This window comes from Lutra lutra, chromosome 8 (assembly GCF_902655055.1).
Source record: "Lutra lutra chromosome 8, mLutLut1.2, whole genome shotgun sequence".
NCBI lineage: Eukaryota > Metazoa > Chordata > Mammalia > Carnivora > Mustelidae > Lutra > Lutra lutra.
Genome location: NC_062285.1, coordinates 58,206,336 through 58,219,491, shown reverse-complemented (window position 1 = coordinate 58,219,491; position 13,156 = coordinate 58,206,336). Strand labels below are relative to the sequence as shown.

General features: G+C 43.3%; 1 protein-coding gene across 4 annotated transcripts in view; it reads right to left on the bottom strand.

Moving 5' to 3' along the window:
* The window catches only part of CERS5 (ceramide synthase 5), a 31,229-nt gene extending 21,383 nt beyond the window's left edge, over window positions 1–9,846 (bottom strand). For 2 of the 4 annotated variants that reach the window (XM_047741370.1, XM_047741369.1), the window contains exon 1: window positions 9,466–9,846. In XM_047741370.1, the coding sequence (XP_047597326.1) occupies window positions 9,466–9,842 (377 nt within the window). In that variant the 5' untranslated portion in view covers window positions 9,843–9,846. The remainder of the gene's footprint in view (window positions 1–9,465) is intronic. The other 2 variants (XM_047741368.1, XM_047741371.1) reach the window with 2 other exon arrangements.
* Between the last annotated feature and the right edge of the window lie 3,310 nt (window positions 9,847–13,156).

Sequence of the window (13,156 nt, the reverse complement as noted above, 5' to 3'; positions counted from 1 at the left end):
TCCTGGGATCATGACCTGAGCTGAAGGCAGATGCTTAACTGACTGAACCACCCAGGTGTCCCTCAACTTTACTTTCAAATATGGAAAAACTAATAGGAATAAGGGATGCTCAATAAATTTTAAGAATGAAAAAGAATGCTGAGAGCAAAAAGTCCCATTCAAAAATTACTAAATTATACTAATACTATTCATTTGTGTGCTGATAACTCCCAACCATACATTATTTTGTATATCCCTTATACATATGAATCCACGTCAGGGTATTTTCCTGAGTAAATTCTTTAATACACACACACACACACACACACACACACACACACACACACACGAAGATTTTATTTATTTGACAGAGAAAGACACAGCAAGAGAGGAAATACAAGCAAGGGGAGTGTGAGAGAGAAGCCAGCCTCCTGCCAAGAAGGGATTCTAACATGGGGCTCAATCTCAGGACCCTGGGACCATGACCTAAGCCGAAGGTAGACCCCTAACAACTGGCACACCCAGATGCCCCTATTTTTTATATTTTTAAAAATATTTTATTTTTAAGTAATGTCTACACCCAACATGGGGCTTGAACTCACAGGCCCAAGATCAAGAGTTGCATGCTCAACCGAGGCAGCCAGGCACCATTCTGAGTAAATTCTTGAGGACAGAATTTGCTGTCTACCAACAACATGTGCTATACACATTTGTTGTACTTACATGTATATTCTTTGCAGTTTCTTTTGATGACTATTTTTTTTAATTGGCAAGTTTGTTCTTTTTTTTTTTTTTTAAGTTTTTTTTATTTGTCAGAGAGTGTGCACAAGCAGGGGGAGCAGCAGGCAGAGGGAGAAACAGGCTCCCCATGGAGCAGGGAGCCTGATACAGGACTCTATCCTAGGAATCTGGGATCATGACCTGAGCTGAAGGCAGATGCTTAACCGACTGAGCCACCCCGGCATCCCTGGCAAATCTGTTCTTAAAGCAGCAGCAGATGAAAAAGAAAAAGACCTCTATGATATATATTACCCTAAACCATGCAAGGCATGCACTGGGATTAATAGCAGACTATTCTTCCCTCCTTCTCCCACTTTCATCAAAGTTATCTTCACTTAGGCCTATAATAGGGCCTTAGAGTATTACGATGACTAATACCTGTGTAATCTGATGTACCTACCAGGTACTGTGATGAGAAGGATCAGCATCCTGCTTACATCTAACCTCACTATAAGGGACATAAGTCTTGAGATAGTAAGAATTACATACAGTATGCATGTTAAAATGTTTCAGGTAAACACAATTTAAGACTAACTTGTAGTATCACTGTATAGTAACCAGTGAATATTTTACTTGCTGTAGAGCAGCAGTTCTCAAAGTGTGACTAAAGAACAGCTAGCGGTCCCTAAGACTCTCATTGCTAAAGAATTTCTCCCTTTCCAACTATATACACACATTTCTTTCATTACAGATATTTATCTTTTTAATTTTTTATTAATTTTTTAAGGGAGGGGGCGGGACAGGGGAAGAGGGAGAAAGAGAATCTTAAGCCAGCTCCAAGCCCAATGCTTAACCCAGCCCAGAGCCGGGCAAGGTGAGGCGGGGTGTGGGGGTGTGTGGCCTCAATCTCACAACCCTGAGATCATGACCTGGGCCAAAATCAAGAGTCAGATGCTTAACGGACTGCGCCACCCAGGTACCCCATCTTTACACATAATTTATCTTTTTTAAATGGGCAAGTGAGGGGCACCTGGGTGGCTCAGTGGGTTAAAGCCTCTGCCTTCAGCTCAGGTCATGATCCCAGAGTCCTGGGATGGAGCCCCACATCAGGCTCTCTGCTCAGCAGGGACCCTGCTTCCCCCTCTCTCTCTGCCTGCCTCTCTGCCTACCTGTGATCTCTGTCTGTCAAATAAATAAATAAAATCTTAAAAAAAAATGGGCAAGTGACTATACAACTTAATGTATTTGCTTAAAGTAGAAACATACAAATGTGCGAGCGCCAAGAGATGGTAAAGAAAGAGGTTAACAAGAAACTCTTCCTTAAGAAGTTTTTACTATCCTTCAGAGTCCAAGAAACAAGTGTTTATTAGTGAGACATTAAGCCTATATTTATGTTAACCATTAAAAGGAAGTGAACCGGGGCGCCTGGGTGGCTCAGTGGGTTGGGCCGCTGCCTTCGGCTCAGGTCATGGTCTCGGGGTCCTGGGATCGAGTCCCGCATCAGGCTCTCTGCTTAGCAGGGAGCCTGCTTCCTCCTCTTTCTCTCTGCCTGCCTCTCTGCCTACTTGTGATCTCTGTCAAATAAATAAATAAAATCTTTAAAAAAAAAAAAAAAAGGAAGTGAACCCACCTCTTCCAACTCCCCTAACAGCCTTATGCATATATTTATACTGTATTTTATTTTATTTTTTTTAAAGATTTTATTTATTTATCTGACATACAGAGATCACAAGTAGGCAGAGAGGCAGGCAGAGAGAGGAGGAAGCAAACTGCCCGCTGAGCAGACAGCCCGATGCGGAACTCGATCCCAGAACCCTGGAATCATGACCTGAGCCGAAGGCAGAGGCTTTAACCCACTGACCCACCCAGGCGCCCCATACTGTATTTTAAACCACTGATTTTCTTACTTTCTTCCTGAGAGTAGAAACCATGACTTACTCACAGTTTTATCCATTGTACATAATTTGACATCTGGCATATACTAAGCTCTCAATAAATAACTGCTGAAGAGAAAAGAAAATGGGTAGGAACTTAATTCTCAAGAAAAGGTGAAGTGTTTTACAGAAATGTGCCCACCTGTCCTCCTGGGTGATCAGATTACCTGCCAGCTCCATGTAGGAGAAGGTCATTGATTTCTGGGGAACCAGTAGAAATTCAAGTTAACCAATTTCAGTATAACTGGAAATGTCCCCAAGAAAATTAACATAACCACAACAACCTAATTGGGTTTGAGACCTTCTGTGCTTATTATGTGAGACGTCTTACAACCGCTGACACTACCCAAAAGCCAAAGACTACAAGGAATATATATATATATATATATTTTTTTTTTTTTAAGATCTTATTTATTTGAGAGGAGAGAGAGAGAGAACCAGACTCCCCACTGAGGGGCTCGATCCCAGGACCCTGAGATCATGACCTGAGCCAAAAGCAGATACTTAACCCACTGAGCCACCCAGGCACCGCAGGAATACCCTTTTTAAGAAACTCCATAATTTTGAGAAGGGATAAAATACTGTGATTCTTTTTTTTTTTTTTTTTAAGATTTCATTTATTTATTTGACAGACAGAGATCACAAGTAGGCAGAGAGGCAGGCAGAGAGAGAGGGGAAGCAGGAGGCAGGCAGAGAGAGAGGGGAAGCAGGCTCCCTGCTGAGCAGAGAACCTGATGTGGGGCTTGACCCCAGGACCCTGAGATCATGACCTGAGCCAAAGGCAGAGCCTTTAACCCACTGAGCCACCCAGGCGCCCCTACTGTGATTATTCTTAATGTCTTATCAGAGCTCCGCAGCACCCCATGTACACTTAACTACTCGACAAACTTGTTTGTTTACAGATCAACCATTCAATAAGAGGCCATATACAAGAAAGCAAAACTACAGAACAATTCTTGGCTAGACTGCTGATCGATCACTCAGTAATTACTCAAAATAGCCTATTACATCATTTATATCATTCAGGAAATGATTTACATTTTAAAACCCCCATTTTTGGGCGCCTGGGTGGCTCAGTTGGTTAAGCAACTGCCTTCAGCTCAGGTCATGATCTGGGAGTCCTGGGATGGAGTCCCGAATCAGGCTCCCTGCTCCATGGGGAGTCTGCTTCTCCCTCTGACCTTCTCCTCTCTCATGCTCTCTCTCACTCTCTCTCTCTCTCTCTCAAATAAATAAATAAAACATTTGGGGGAAAAACCCATTTTTGGGGCACCTGGGTGGCTCAGTGGGTTAAAGCCTCTGCCTTCGCCTCAGGTCATGATCCCAGAGTCGTAGGATGGAGCCCACATCAGGCTCTCTGCTCAGCAAGGAGCCTGCTTCCCTTCCTTCTTTCTCTGCCTGCCTCTCTGCCTACTTGTGATCTCCGTCTGTCAAATAAATAAATAAAAATCTTTAAATTAAAAAAAAAAACAAACCATTTTTACCACAATTTTTAGAAAAACCTGTTCTTTAGAGCGGGGTCTGATATACTTAGGATGGATCACCTTCTCGTCCTAAAAAAAAAAAAATGAATCAAATGTGAATTTACATTAAAATTCTTTTCAGTTATAAATATTTGTTTGAATTACTTATCAACACTGCTCAGGAGGAATATAATACACACCACATATATAATTTTAAATTTTCGAACAGCCACATTCAGAAAGGGAAAAAAGAAACAGGTAAAATTAATTGATAATATACTTGTTTAACCTGATATATCCAAAATGCTATCACATCAATATATAATCAATGTTAAAATTTGAGATATATTACCTTCTTTTTTTTTTCCTGCATAGTCTTCAAAATCTGATGTGTATTTTATACTTAGAACACATCTAACTAACACATCACATTTGGACTAGTCACATTCGAAATCCACAAAAGCTAGTGGCTACTGCACTAAACAGCACAGTTTCAGATAATTCAGAGAGAATTCCTCACATCTAGGAAAATTGTTTTTGTTTCTAGGAAAACCAATTTCAATTTTTGTTGTTGTTGTTGTTACAAGTTATTATGGTTAACTCCTTTTGTAGTAACATTTCTTTTTTTTAAGATCTTATTTATTTATTTGAGAGAGAGAGAGAAAATGAGAGGAGAGAGGTCAGCAAGAGAAGCAGACTCCCTGCCTAGCAGGGAGCCCGATGTGGGACTCAATTCCCGGACTCAAGGATCATGACCGAGCTGAAGGCAGTCACTTAACCAACTGAGCCCCCCAGGTACCCTGCAGTAACATTTCAATTAACTTCCCCGAAGATTAAGGTTGAGTTCAAGCACAGAGAGTCCAAAACTCAGTGAAGAGCAGCTTTCATCTGCCTAAAAATACCTCTGGAGAGGAAGCCAAAAAGAGGTATATCTCCCTTTCCACTCTGTAAGAAGGGTGCAGATTTCATTTGCTTGTCTCTTCTTCATTAATTTCTTCTTAACCCATCTAGGGTTAGTTTTCTGAATCAGGAAGTGGCTAAAGCAAATCTGATGTTTCTTTTCTATGACGAATATATTGTCTCGGGGATAAATCAGGAACCTGACCTCAAGCATTCCAGTATTCAGAGTTTTCTGCAGAGTCTTAACACCCACTGCACACAAAAGGTTGGGGAAAGAAGCTTCCCCAGAGAGAGGATGGACACATAAGGCTTCTGACCGTCTGGAGCTTATTAAGAAGTGGATTCTTAGATAAGGGCAGGACCATGTGACTGACCTTTCCAATCTTGCTCTGCTAGATCTGCAAACCTGATTTGATTCTGTGATTTACAACCCAATAACGCCCAACAAAGTACTTTTAGGGATGCAATGAAAGGGGCAGTCTCCCTTACAGCCTAGTCAGCAGCTTTGTCCATTTTTCTCAAAGCCCCTCTACCCTGTCTAGAGGACCCACTAATACTGGGTCACAACGCTGTGACCTGACATGGATCTGGGAGGAGGGCACCAGGCCTATCAGGGAGAGGAAAAAAGTTCTACCTCCACTTAGCGGAAGTGGGGGAAAACAAGAAAGGCAGTATGTAGCGGAGGTAGCAAGGCTTACAAGAGGAAGATGAAATGAGTGGTTGAGAAACGTGCACAAAAAAAAAAAAAAGTGAGTCACTACTCTTGTTGCCAGTTACATGACAGGCCAGCAAGTGAGTCTGTTCAGTCTCCTGTGACAGAGAATGGTATTGAGAAGGCTCTTTACACACTCCAGTGAGGTGGCTTTGGAAGTAACAAGAGAAAAGAGGGGACTGGAATAATGAATGAGCAGCATGGATAGCTCTCATCTATCTCCTGCATAATTCACAAAATAATTTTCTTCTGGCAACACAAAGCTCCTATTGCAATACCATATTCAAAATAAATGAGATTATATCGCTCTGATGGGTGTCAATATTAAGTCTCAAGTTCCTGCTTGATCCCAAGAAACAAGTGCTCAAGCGACTAGATATTAAGTTTCAAACAATTTTATCATGAACTTAGTAGGAAGTTTTAACAAACACATGGAAGAGTTTCTTATTCCTGTTTTGATAGAGTACAGAGTAGCATGAATATGTGTATGGGGAGGGGAGAAAGAAAAAACGTGTAGAAAGGTGCACAACATGCATGTATAGTACGATGAAATTTAACCAGAAACAAAGGAATTTTAGTTTTGCCTCTCTCAGCTAAGCCAAACATCTATTTCAGGTTGAAGATCTAGATTCTAGTCACTCCTCTGGGCATCTGTGTAGATGAGGATAGACCCTTCTCAAACATTCAATAAATATTTACTGACCACATGCTATTCCTGAGGCATTCTGCAAGGTGCAGCCCACCAGAATACAACCACTCACCAGAGCCCCACAAAGGAAAACCTCCATTCTTTGGTAGGTAATAATCTCCTACCTGCAGTTCTTCAGCAAAATAGCTAGATACAAACACTTTACTTATTATGGTCAGGCGCCTTTTCAAGTCATCCCTATCAGATGTAGTTCTCCAGGGAATGTGAGAACTTAAAAAAAAAAAAAAATGCTCAGTGTAGTTGATGAAAAGGATGAGAAAGTAAGACCAAACTGTAAATGCTATGTTTATTCCTTGGGAGATTTTTTTTAAAAGTTTATTTGTTTTTTAATAATTTCAACACCCAATTGGGGCTTGAACTCATCACCCCGAGATTAAGAGTCACATGTTCTTCTTACTGAGCCAACCAAGCACCCCTATTCTTGGGGAGATTTTTTTTTTTTTAAGATTTTTATTTCTTTGTCAGAGGGACAGAGAGAGAAAGAGCACAAGCAGAGGGAGAAGCAGGCTCTTTACCAAACAAGGAGCATGACATGGGACTCAATCTAGGACCCTGGGATCATGATCTGAGCCAAAGCCACCTAACCAACTGAGCCACCCAGGTGTCCCTCTTTGGGAGATTCTTAAAACAGCACAAATAGTAATAATTTATCAAAGGGCATAGTGTAAGACTCATTAAAATATGCAGAACAATTTGAAAAAAAAAAAAAAAGTCTTCAAGTCAAATACATTATATTAAATAACCAAGAATAAGATGAGCATGGGTTTGTTCTCCAAATCTTAGAATATTGGAAGAAGTGGGTTAAACCTTGAGGCTTAGGAAAATGATCTGGATCTTAGTTCCCCAGTGAGTATGAAACCTCTGAAAAGCTGCGGGATGTTTCTAAGCCTTAGCTTACTATCTATAAAAAAAGGCTGGAGTTTTAGCTTTTACAGTCTATGACTACTACATGAATCACTTCGAGAAACCGATTTGAGAAATGAGAAAACATAGGAAAGACAATTAACTGTACCAATATTTCTAATACATCTGTTACTATACTCTAAGAGTAGATTCTACTACTTTTATGGAAGGCCAGTGTAGCAAGAGAGGAACTGATAATCCTGCAGTCGATTCTACTGCTTAGTAGGTTTTATAAAAAGAAACAAAATAGCAAGACTGCTTCTAGGGTTAAACTTTCCTAAGGTCAATCATGGGATGAACAAGATGCCTGACCTTACTAGCCAAGGAATATCATACTAGAATGCTTTCAGCTCAGTGTCCCCATCCACCCTTACTCCCTGGACACTGGAGCACCATAGAAACATTCAGATAGAATTCCCACAGGTAAAGGATCCTTTCCAGCAGCTCTGCCAAGGGATATATAAGTCTTCACAGGCGTCTGAGGGAACTCTTTGGAAATCTGAAGATACACACAAGTTTATGTGAAATGGGTATTACAAGCAACAAGCTATTTCCTCTTACCACTGACATGATGAAATTTCCATATTGGCATATATAAAAAGCAGAGGATCTCTTCCTAGGACAATTAAATTTTTTCTGTCCTGAATTGTGTATTTTCCTTTTTAGTCATTACATTCTTTCTCTTTTTTCAGTCCTCATACACAGTTGCCAAGGTGGAGAGTATTTGGAACTAGATTATTCCTAAAAGGGATAAGTGGTTTTTGCCCCTACACCAGGAATATTTAATACAATGACTATACTTTTAAAATGGCAACAATAAGTTCCCAAGGACCCAGTAAAAGCATTTAGATCTTTCAGTTTCATTTGCTTCAGTTAAAAGCATCTTCATTTTTGTTCGTGACTGTCTGACAGAGTGCTTTGGTAACAATACACAAACATTATGAATAAATGGATGAATGGCAAGCTAGCTACATATAAAAAATATCAAAGATTAGATAGTAGGCAGTTTTGAAAAGTAATCCAAAACACATAACATTAATTTTTCAGAGAGTAAAAGATCATTTGCAATATACTTCCATCCTAGAAAGGGGATTTCTGCTCTGCATAAGGGCCAAATGAACAAGAGATGTCAAGAATGCCATCTTCATTACCTGAGACCTATGCGGAAAGAAGTCTCCTTTCCTGGAGTCTGAGTAGGTTTGATCAAAATCACCCACAGCTCTAAGTCCACATTATAAAATCTAATCAAGTCCTCTGTGAACATTGCATCTTGGCAGATACTAACCACTCAGTCAAAGAAAAGTGAAATCACTTTTACCAAGAACACAAGGTCAGGAAAAGAAAGCTGTGATTCTGCTAAACTTAGAAGCTGCCTCAATACAAGTGTCCTCTTTTAAGCCCTCAGGCTCTCATCCTTTCAAAATGACCACTCCTCCTTCCATCTCGGGCCTCCAAGGCCTGTTCTGCAACTAATCTGACACCTTTCCAAACGTTGGAAGCCTCAGGCTCCACCACGCCTCATCCCTACCAGATTTCTACTGTCTTGCGGTCTCTGGCAGCATTTGGGGGGAAGGGGGGAGTGAGAATATATACATATAATTTTTTTCTCTCTCTCTCACACACACGTCCATGAACCGACAGACCAAGGCTTGGGGCCTAACCCTGTTCCCCTCAACTCTCAAGAGTCCAACCTTGCTCTCGGAAGGGCTGGCTCTGCGTTAACCCTTAGCTTCCACAGCCCCAACTAGTGCTGGTTCCCGTGACCCTTTCCTGTTTCTCGCTTTGGCTGTTTGGGTTCTCGGCCGCAGCACACACACAACCTGCTTCTCGTCAGTAGAATTCTTGGATGCTGGGAGCAGGCCTAGAAGACCCCCCAGGCGACCTCCGGGATCGGAGATGGAGAGGCCCCAGCGTCCCTCCACCGACTCCGGCTCTTTCACTGTCCACGCCCCAAACTCGGTCCGCGACCACCTCGGCCACCCTCCGAGCATCCCGCGCGGCGGCCCAGGCTTTCCCAGCCCCTGCTTCCGGGCTTTCTCCGCACTGATGCTTCCGGTGCTCGGTCTCTCCCCGCAAGCGGGCCCCACCGGCCCGCGCCCCGGCTCTGGCCCCGGCCCTCCGCGCCGCTCGCTCGCGGACTCTCACCGCTCGAAGAGCAGCCGCACGGAGAATATGCCCGCCGCCACTGGGAATGCCGAGAAGACGTGCCGCGCCCGCGGGTAGCCGTAGCCGTCGCCCGGCCCCTCGAGGTCGGCCCAGCTCACGTTCTGAGGCAGCCAGAAGCGTTCGCTCCACAGCCAGCCCCACAGCAGGCCCAGGGCTCCAGCCGCCGCTGTCGCCATCTTACGCCCGCCCCGCGGCCACTGCCGCCACAGCCTCAGCTGCAGCTTTAGCCAACGGAACCCGCGAGGAGGCGGCCCCGGGGCGGGGCCCGACCGGCGGCCACCCCGTTCCGGCCCCTTCTCGTCCCCGGCAAGTCTCAGCCCGCCTCCTCCGTGGGGCCGGGCCTCTTCACTGCCCATCTCGGCTCCACACCCACCCACGTCCCTGACTGCGGCCCCCGGGGCCGCCTCTCCTTAGGACCCCGCCCCTGGCCTGGCCATGCCTCACTTCCCCGCCCCGCCTCCATCCCGTCCCGCGGTCCTTGAGTTCTGGCCCCGCCCATTTTTGCCAAGGGTTTTCGGCCACTCTTCCCCTTTTTCACTGTCCTCCAGCCACGGCCACACCCCTATTTCAGGCCTAGCTCCCTGAAGGGGACGCTCCTCCGTCTCAGCCCAGACGTTCCAAAGGCTGTTCCCGCTTCAAGGCAGGCCATATCTACATCTCTGCCCCCAGCCCCAGTCTCTGGGGCCTACCTCTTCTCAGATCCGCCTAAACTCTGCCCACCTGTAGCGTTTTGTGCTCCCAACTTTTTACCTTCCTTCGTGTCTTTCTATGATCTCAATTCCCTTTCCCTGTTTTATCTCTTAAAATGGACTTTTGAAAATCCTTTTATTTTTCTCATGGGTAAAAGGAAATTGAAGATATCCAAAGGATATTATCCAAAGAATAATACAAAGGAAAAAAAAAATGATGGCCAATATTTAAGGAGAGTGACTGTGCCAGGTACTGAACATTTTACACCAGTTATTTAAAGCCATCATCCTACGAAGTTAAGTATTTACTGTTTTATCGATGGGTAAATTGAGGTCCAGAGAGGTTAAGCAGCTTTCCCAAGGTTAGACAGAATCGTGTAGACCTGGGCTTCCAATCTAGAGAGTTTTTAGACTCTGGAACCCTGAGCCCTTGTCTTATAAACCTTCTTAATATTAGGTTTCCACATTAAATATTTAACTCTTTTGTGGATCTACATAAACAAGAAGGGGAGCCATAAACAAGAAAACTTCAAAAAGCTAAAATTCAAAATTGTCCCTCAACTGCTGGAGATTCCTGAACCCTGAGTGCGGTCTGTTTAAACCCTAAACCCAGCTGCTAGGTTAATTACCACAGGCTAACTAAAATGATCTGAAAAGAAGATTAAAAGAACTGAATCTCTACCTCTTGTTCAAGGACAGATAAAGTAACTTTGTAACTAGTAAGGCATGCTTACACCAGAAGTTAAGAGTTTCAAGGGGAGAGGAAGAAGGTGGGGGGAGGGCAAGGGAACCATCCTAAAGTTGACTAGGTTTGGTTTAGCTCAGTGTTTCTCAAACTTGGGGTACCACAGCTTGGATATTAGCTTGTCCCATCTCTCACATGGAGAGTTTGCTAAAAGTTTTCTGGACCCCATCCACAGAAATTCTGATTTAGGAGGTGAGTTGGGGTGGGGCCTATGATTTGTATTTCTCATTTCTAATAAACTCATAGGCAATGCCACAGTAGCTGGTCTGAGAACCACTGCCTGGAGCCATTTTTGTTTCAATGCAGCAATAGTTTACTGGTAATTACCCTCTATTCAAGGTACATTTTAAAAAGGTAAACTTGGGGCACCTGGGTGGCTCAGTGGGTTAAGCGTCTGCCTTTGACTCAGGTTGTGATTCCAGGATCCTGGGACAGAGCCCCACATCAGGCTCCCTGTTCTGCAGGAAGCCTCCTTCTCCCTCTCCCTCTGCCTGCTGTTCCCCCTGCTTGTGTGCACTCTGTCAAATAAATAAATCTTAAAATAAAACAGTAAACTCTCCTTGATCCCATGGGATTTCAAATCAGAGTCCCAAGGAACAAAGAACATACTAACTTGGCATGCAGGAACTAGCACACAGTGATCTTGGTCTCAAGGTCTATCCCCCCAAAACCACATTTGTACCATTTCTCAACCTCTTGGCTGTTAGAAAATACATAGTTGACGAAATACGTAATGAGAGCAAACTTTGTACAGCTTTCACCTTGTTCAGCAGTGATCCAATGAGCAAGCTAGTAGAAGGAACTAAGTTGGCCCTATAGTAGTCATGAAGAGTCTCCTTAACCATCTCAGGCCCCAAGCTGGCCCCTTTTCTTGCTTCACCAACAGAAAAGCACATCCTCAGGGCACCTGGGTGGCTCAGTGGGTTAAAGCCTCTGCCTTCGGCTCAGGTCATGATCTCAGGGTCCTGGGATCGAGCCCCGTATTGGGCTCTCTGCTCAGCCGTGAGCCTGCTTCCTCCTCTCTCTCTGCCTGCCTCTCTGCCTACTTGTGATCTCTGTCAAGTAAATAAATAAAATCACCTTTTTATATTTTATGTCATAAAATTATTTTTATTTTATTTTGACATATTTTATATGTCAAGTAAATAAATCACCTTTTATTATATTGTTATGGAGCTAGTCCTTGTTTCTACTCTCTGTACCTATGTCTATCTTAGCCCTTAAAAGGCAAAGAAAATGGTTCTTCTAAAATTAATCTCAGTCCCTGCATATCTGATTTACGGTGATATATTCAGCTAATACCCATAAGTGCTGGCCATAAACACACAGACTTTTTTGTATAAAATCAGTAGATTCGTTGAGTACCATGTGGATGGGCTGGAGTATTAGTGAGTCACACAGTAAATGTATCTAAAATCAAGCCAGGGTTGGATATTTTATGGATGTCATCCTGGATTAAATGTTGAGTAAACAGGGCTTTCTAAATGACTTCAGCCTGTGATGGGGCCAAGAGCAGAAAATAGTACCCTGCCATCCATTTGGAAGACCAGGCAAGACCCTGGACCATACAGTGAGTGACCCTGGAAAAATGTCACAGATGACTCAAAAAGCATGCCCATCTCCAAGGTAATTCACACTCCCATACTTCCATTAAAAAAAAAAAGTGTTGGGTGGCCCAGTCAGTTAAGTGTCTGCCTTCCGCTCAGGTCATGATCCCCAGGTCGTGGAATGGAGCCCCACATGGAGTTCCCTGCTCAGTGGGGAGTCTACACCCTCTGCTTGTGCTCTCTCTCTTTCAAATGAATAAATAAATGATACTAAAAAAAAAAAAAAGTGCTTTAACTATTGGGGCAGTTGCCTCTCATAGAAAGGAAATCAAACAACCAACTATTCCTCTGCCCAGAGTGGAAAACACATATATCTTCAAGTAGAGGCCTTTGGAAATTCCCTTTAGCATGTTAGGCATAATTGCAAGGTGAATTGTTAAATGTTGAGTACAATGAATAATAAAAAACCACTAACCGATTTTGAATGGCTAAAACAAACAGCTCATTTTGAATGTACACACTAATTTTCTTGACAAGTTGCCCTCAATTTTTAAGAAAAATTTGTCCTCCTTTAGGGCAGATGAGCACCCATGATCGACCCAACACCACCACCTAGTGGTGAGATATACTCATAACACTTATCTTCACTTAAAATGCATCAGACCCATTTGCTTTTTCTTTCCAAACCA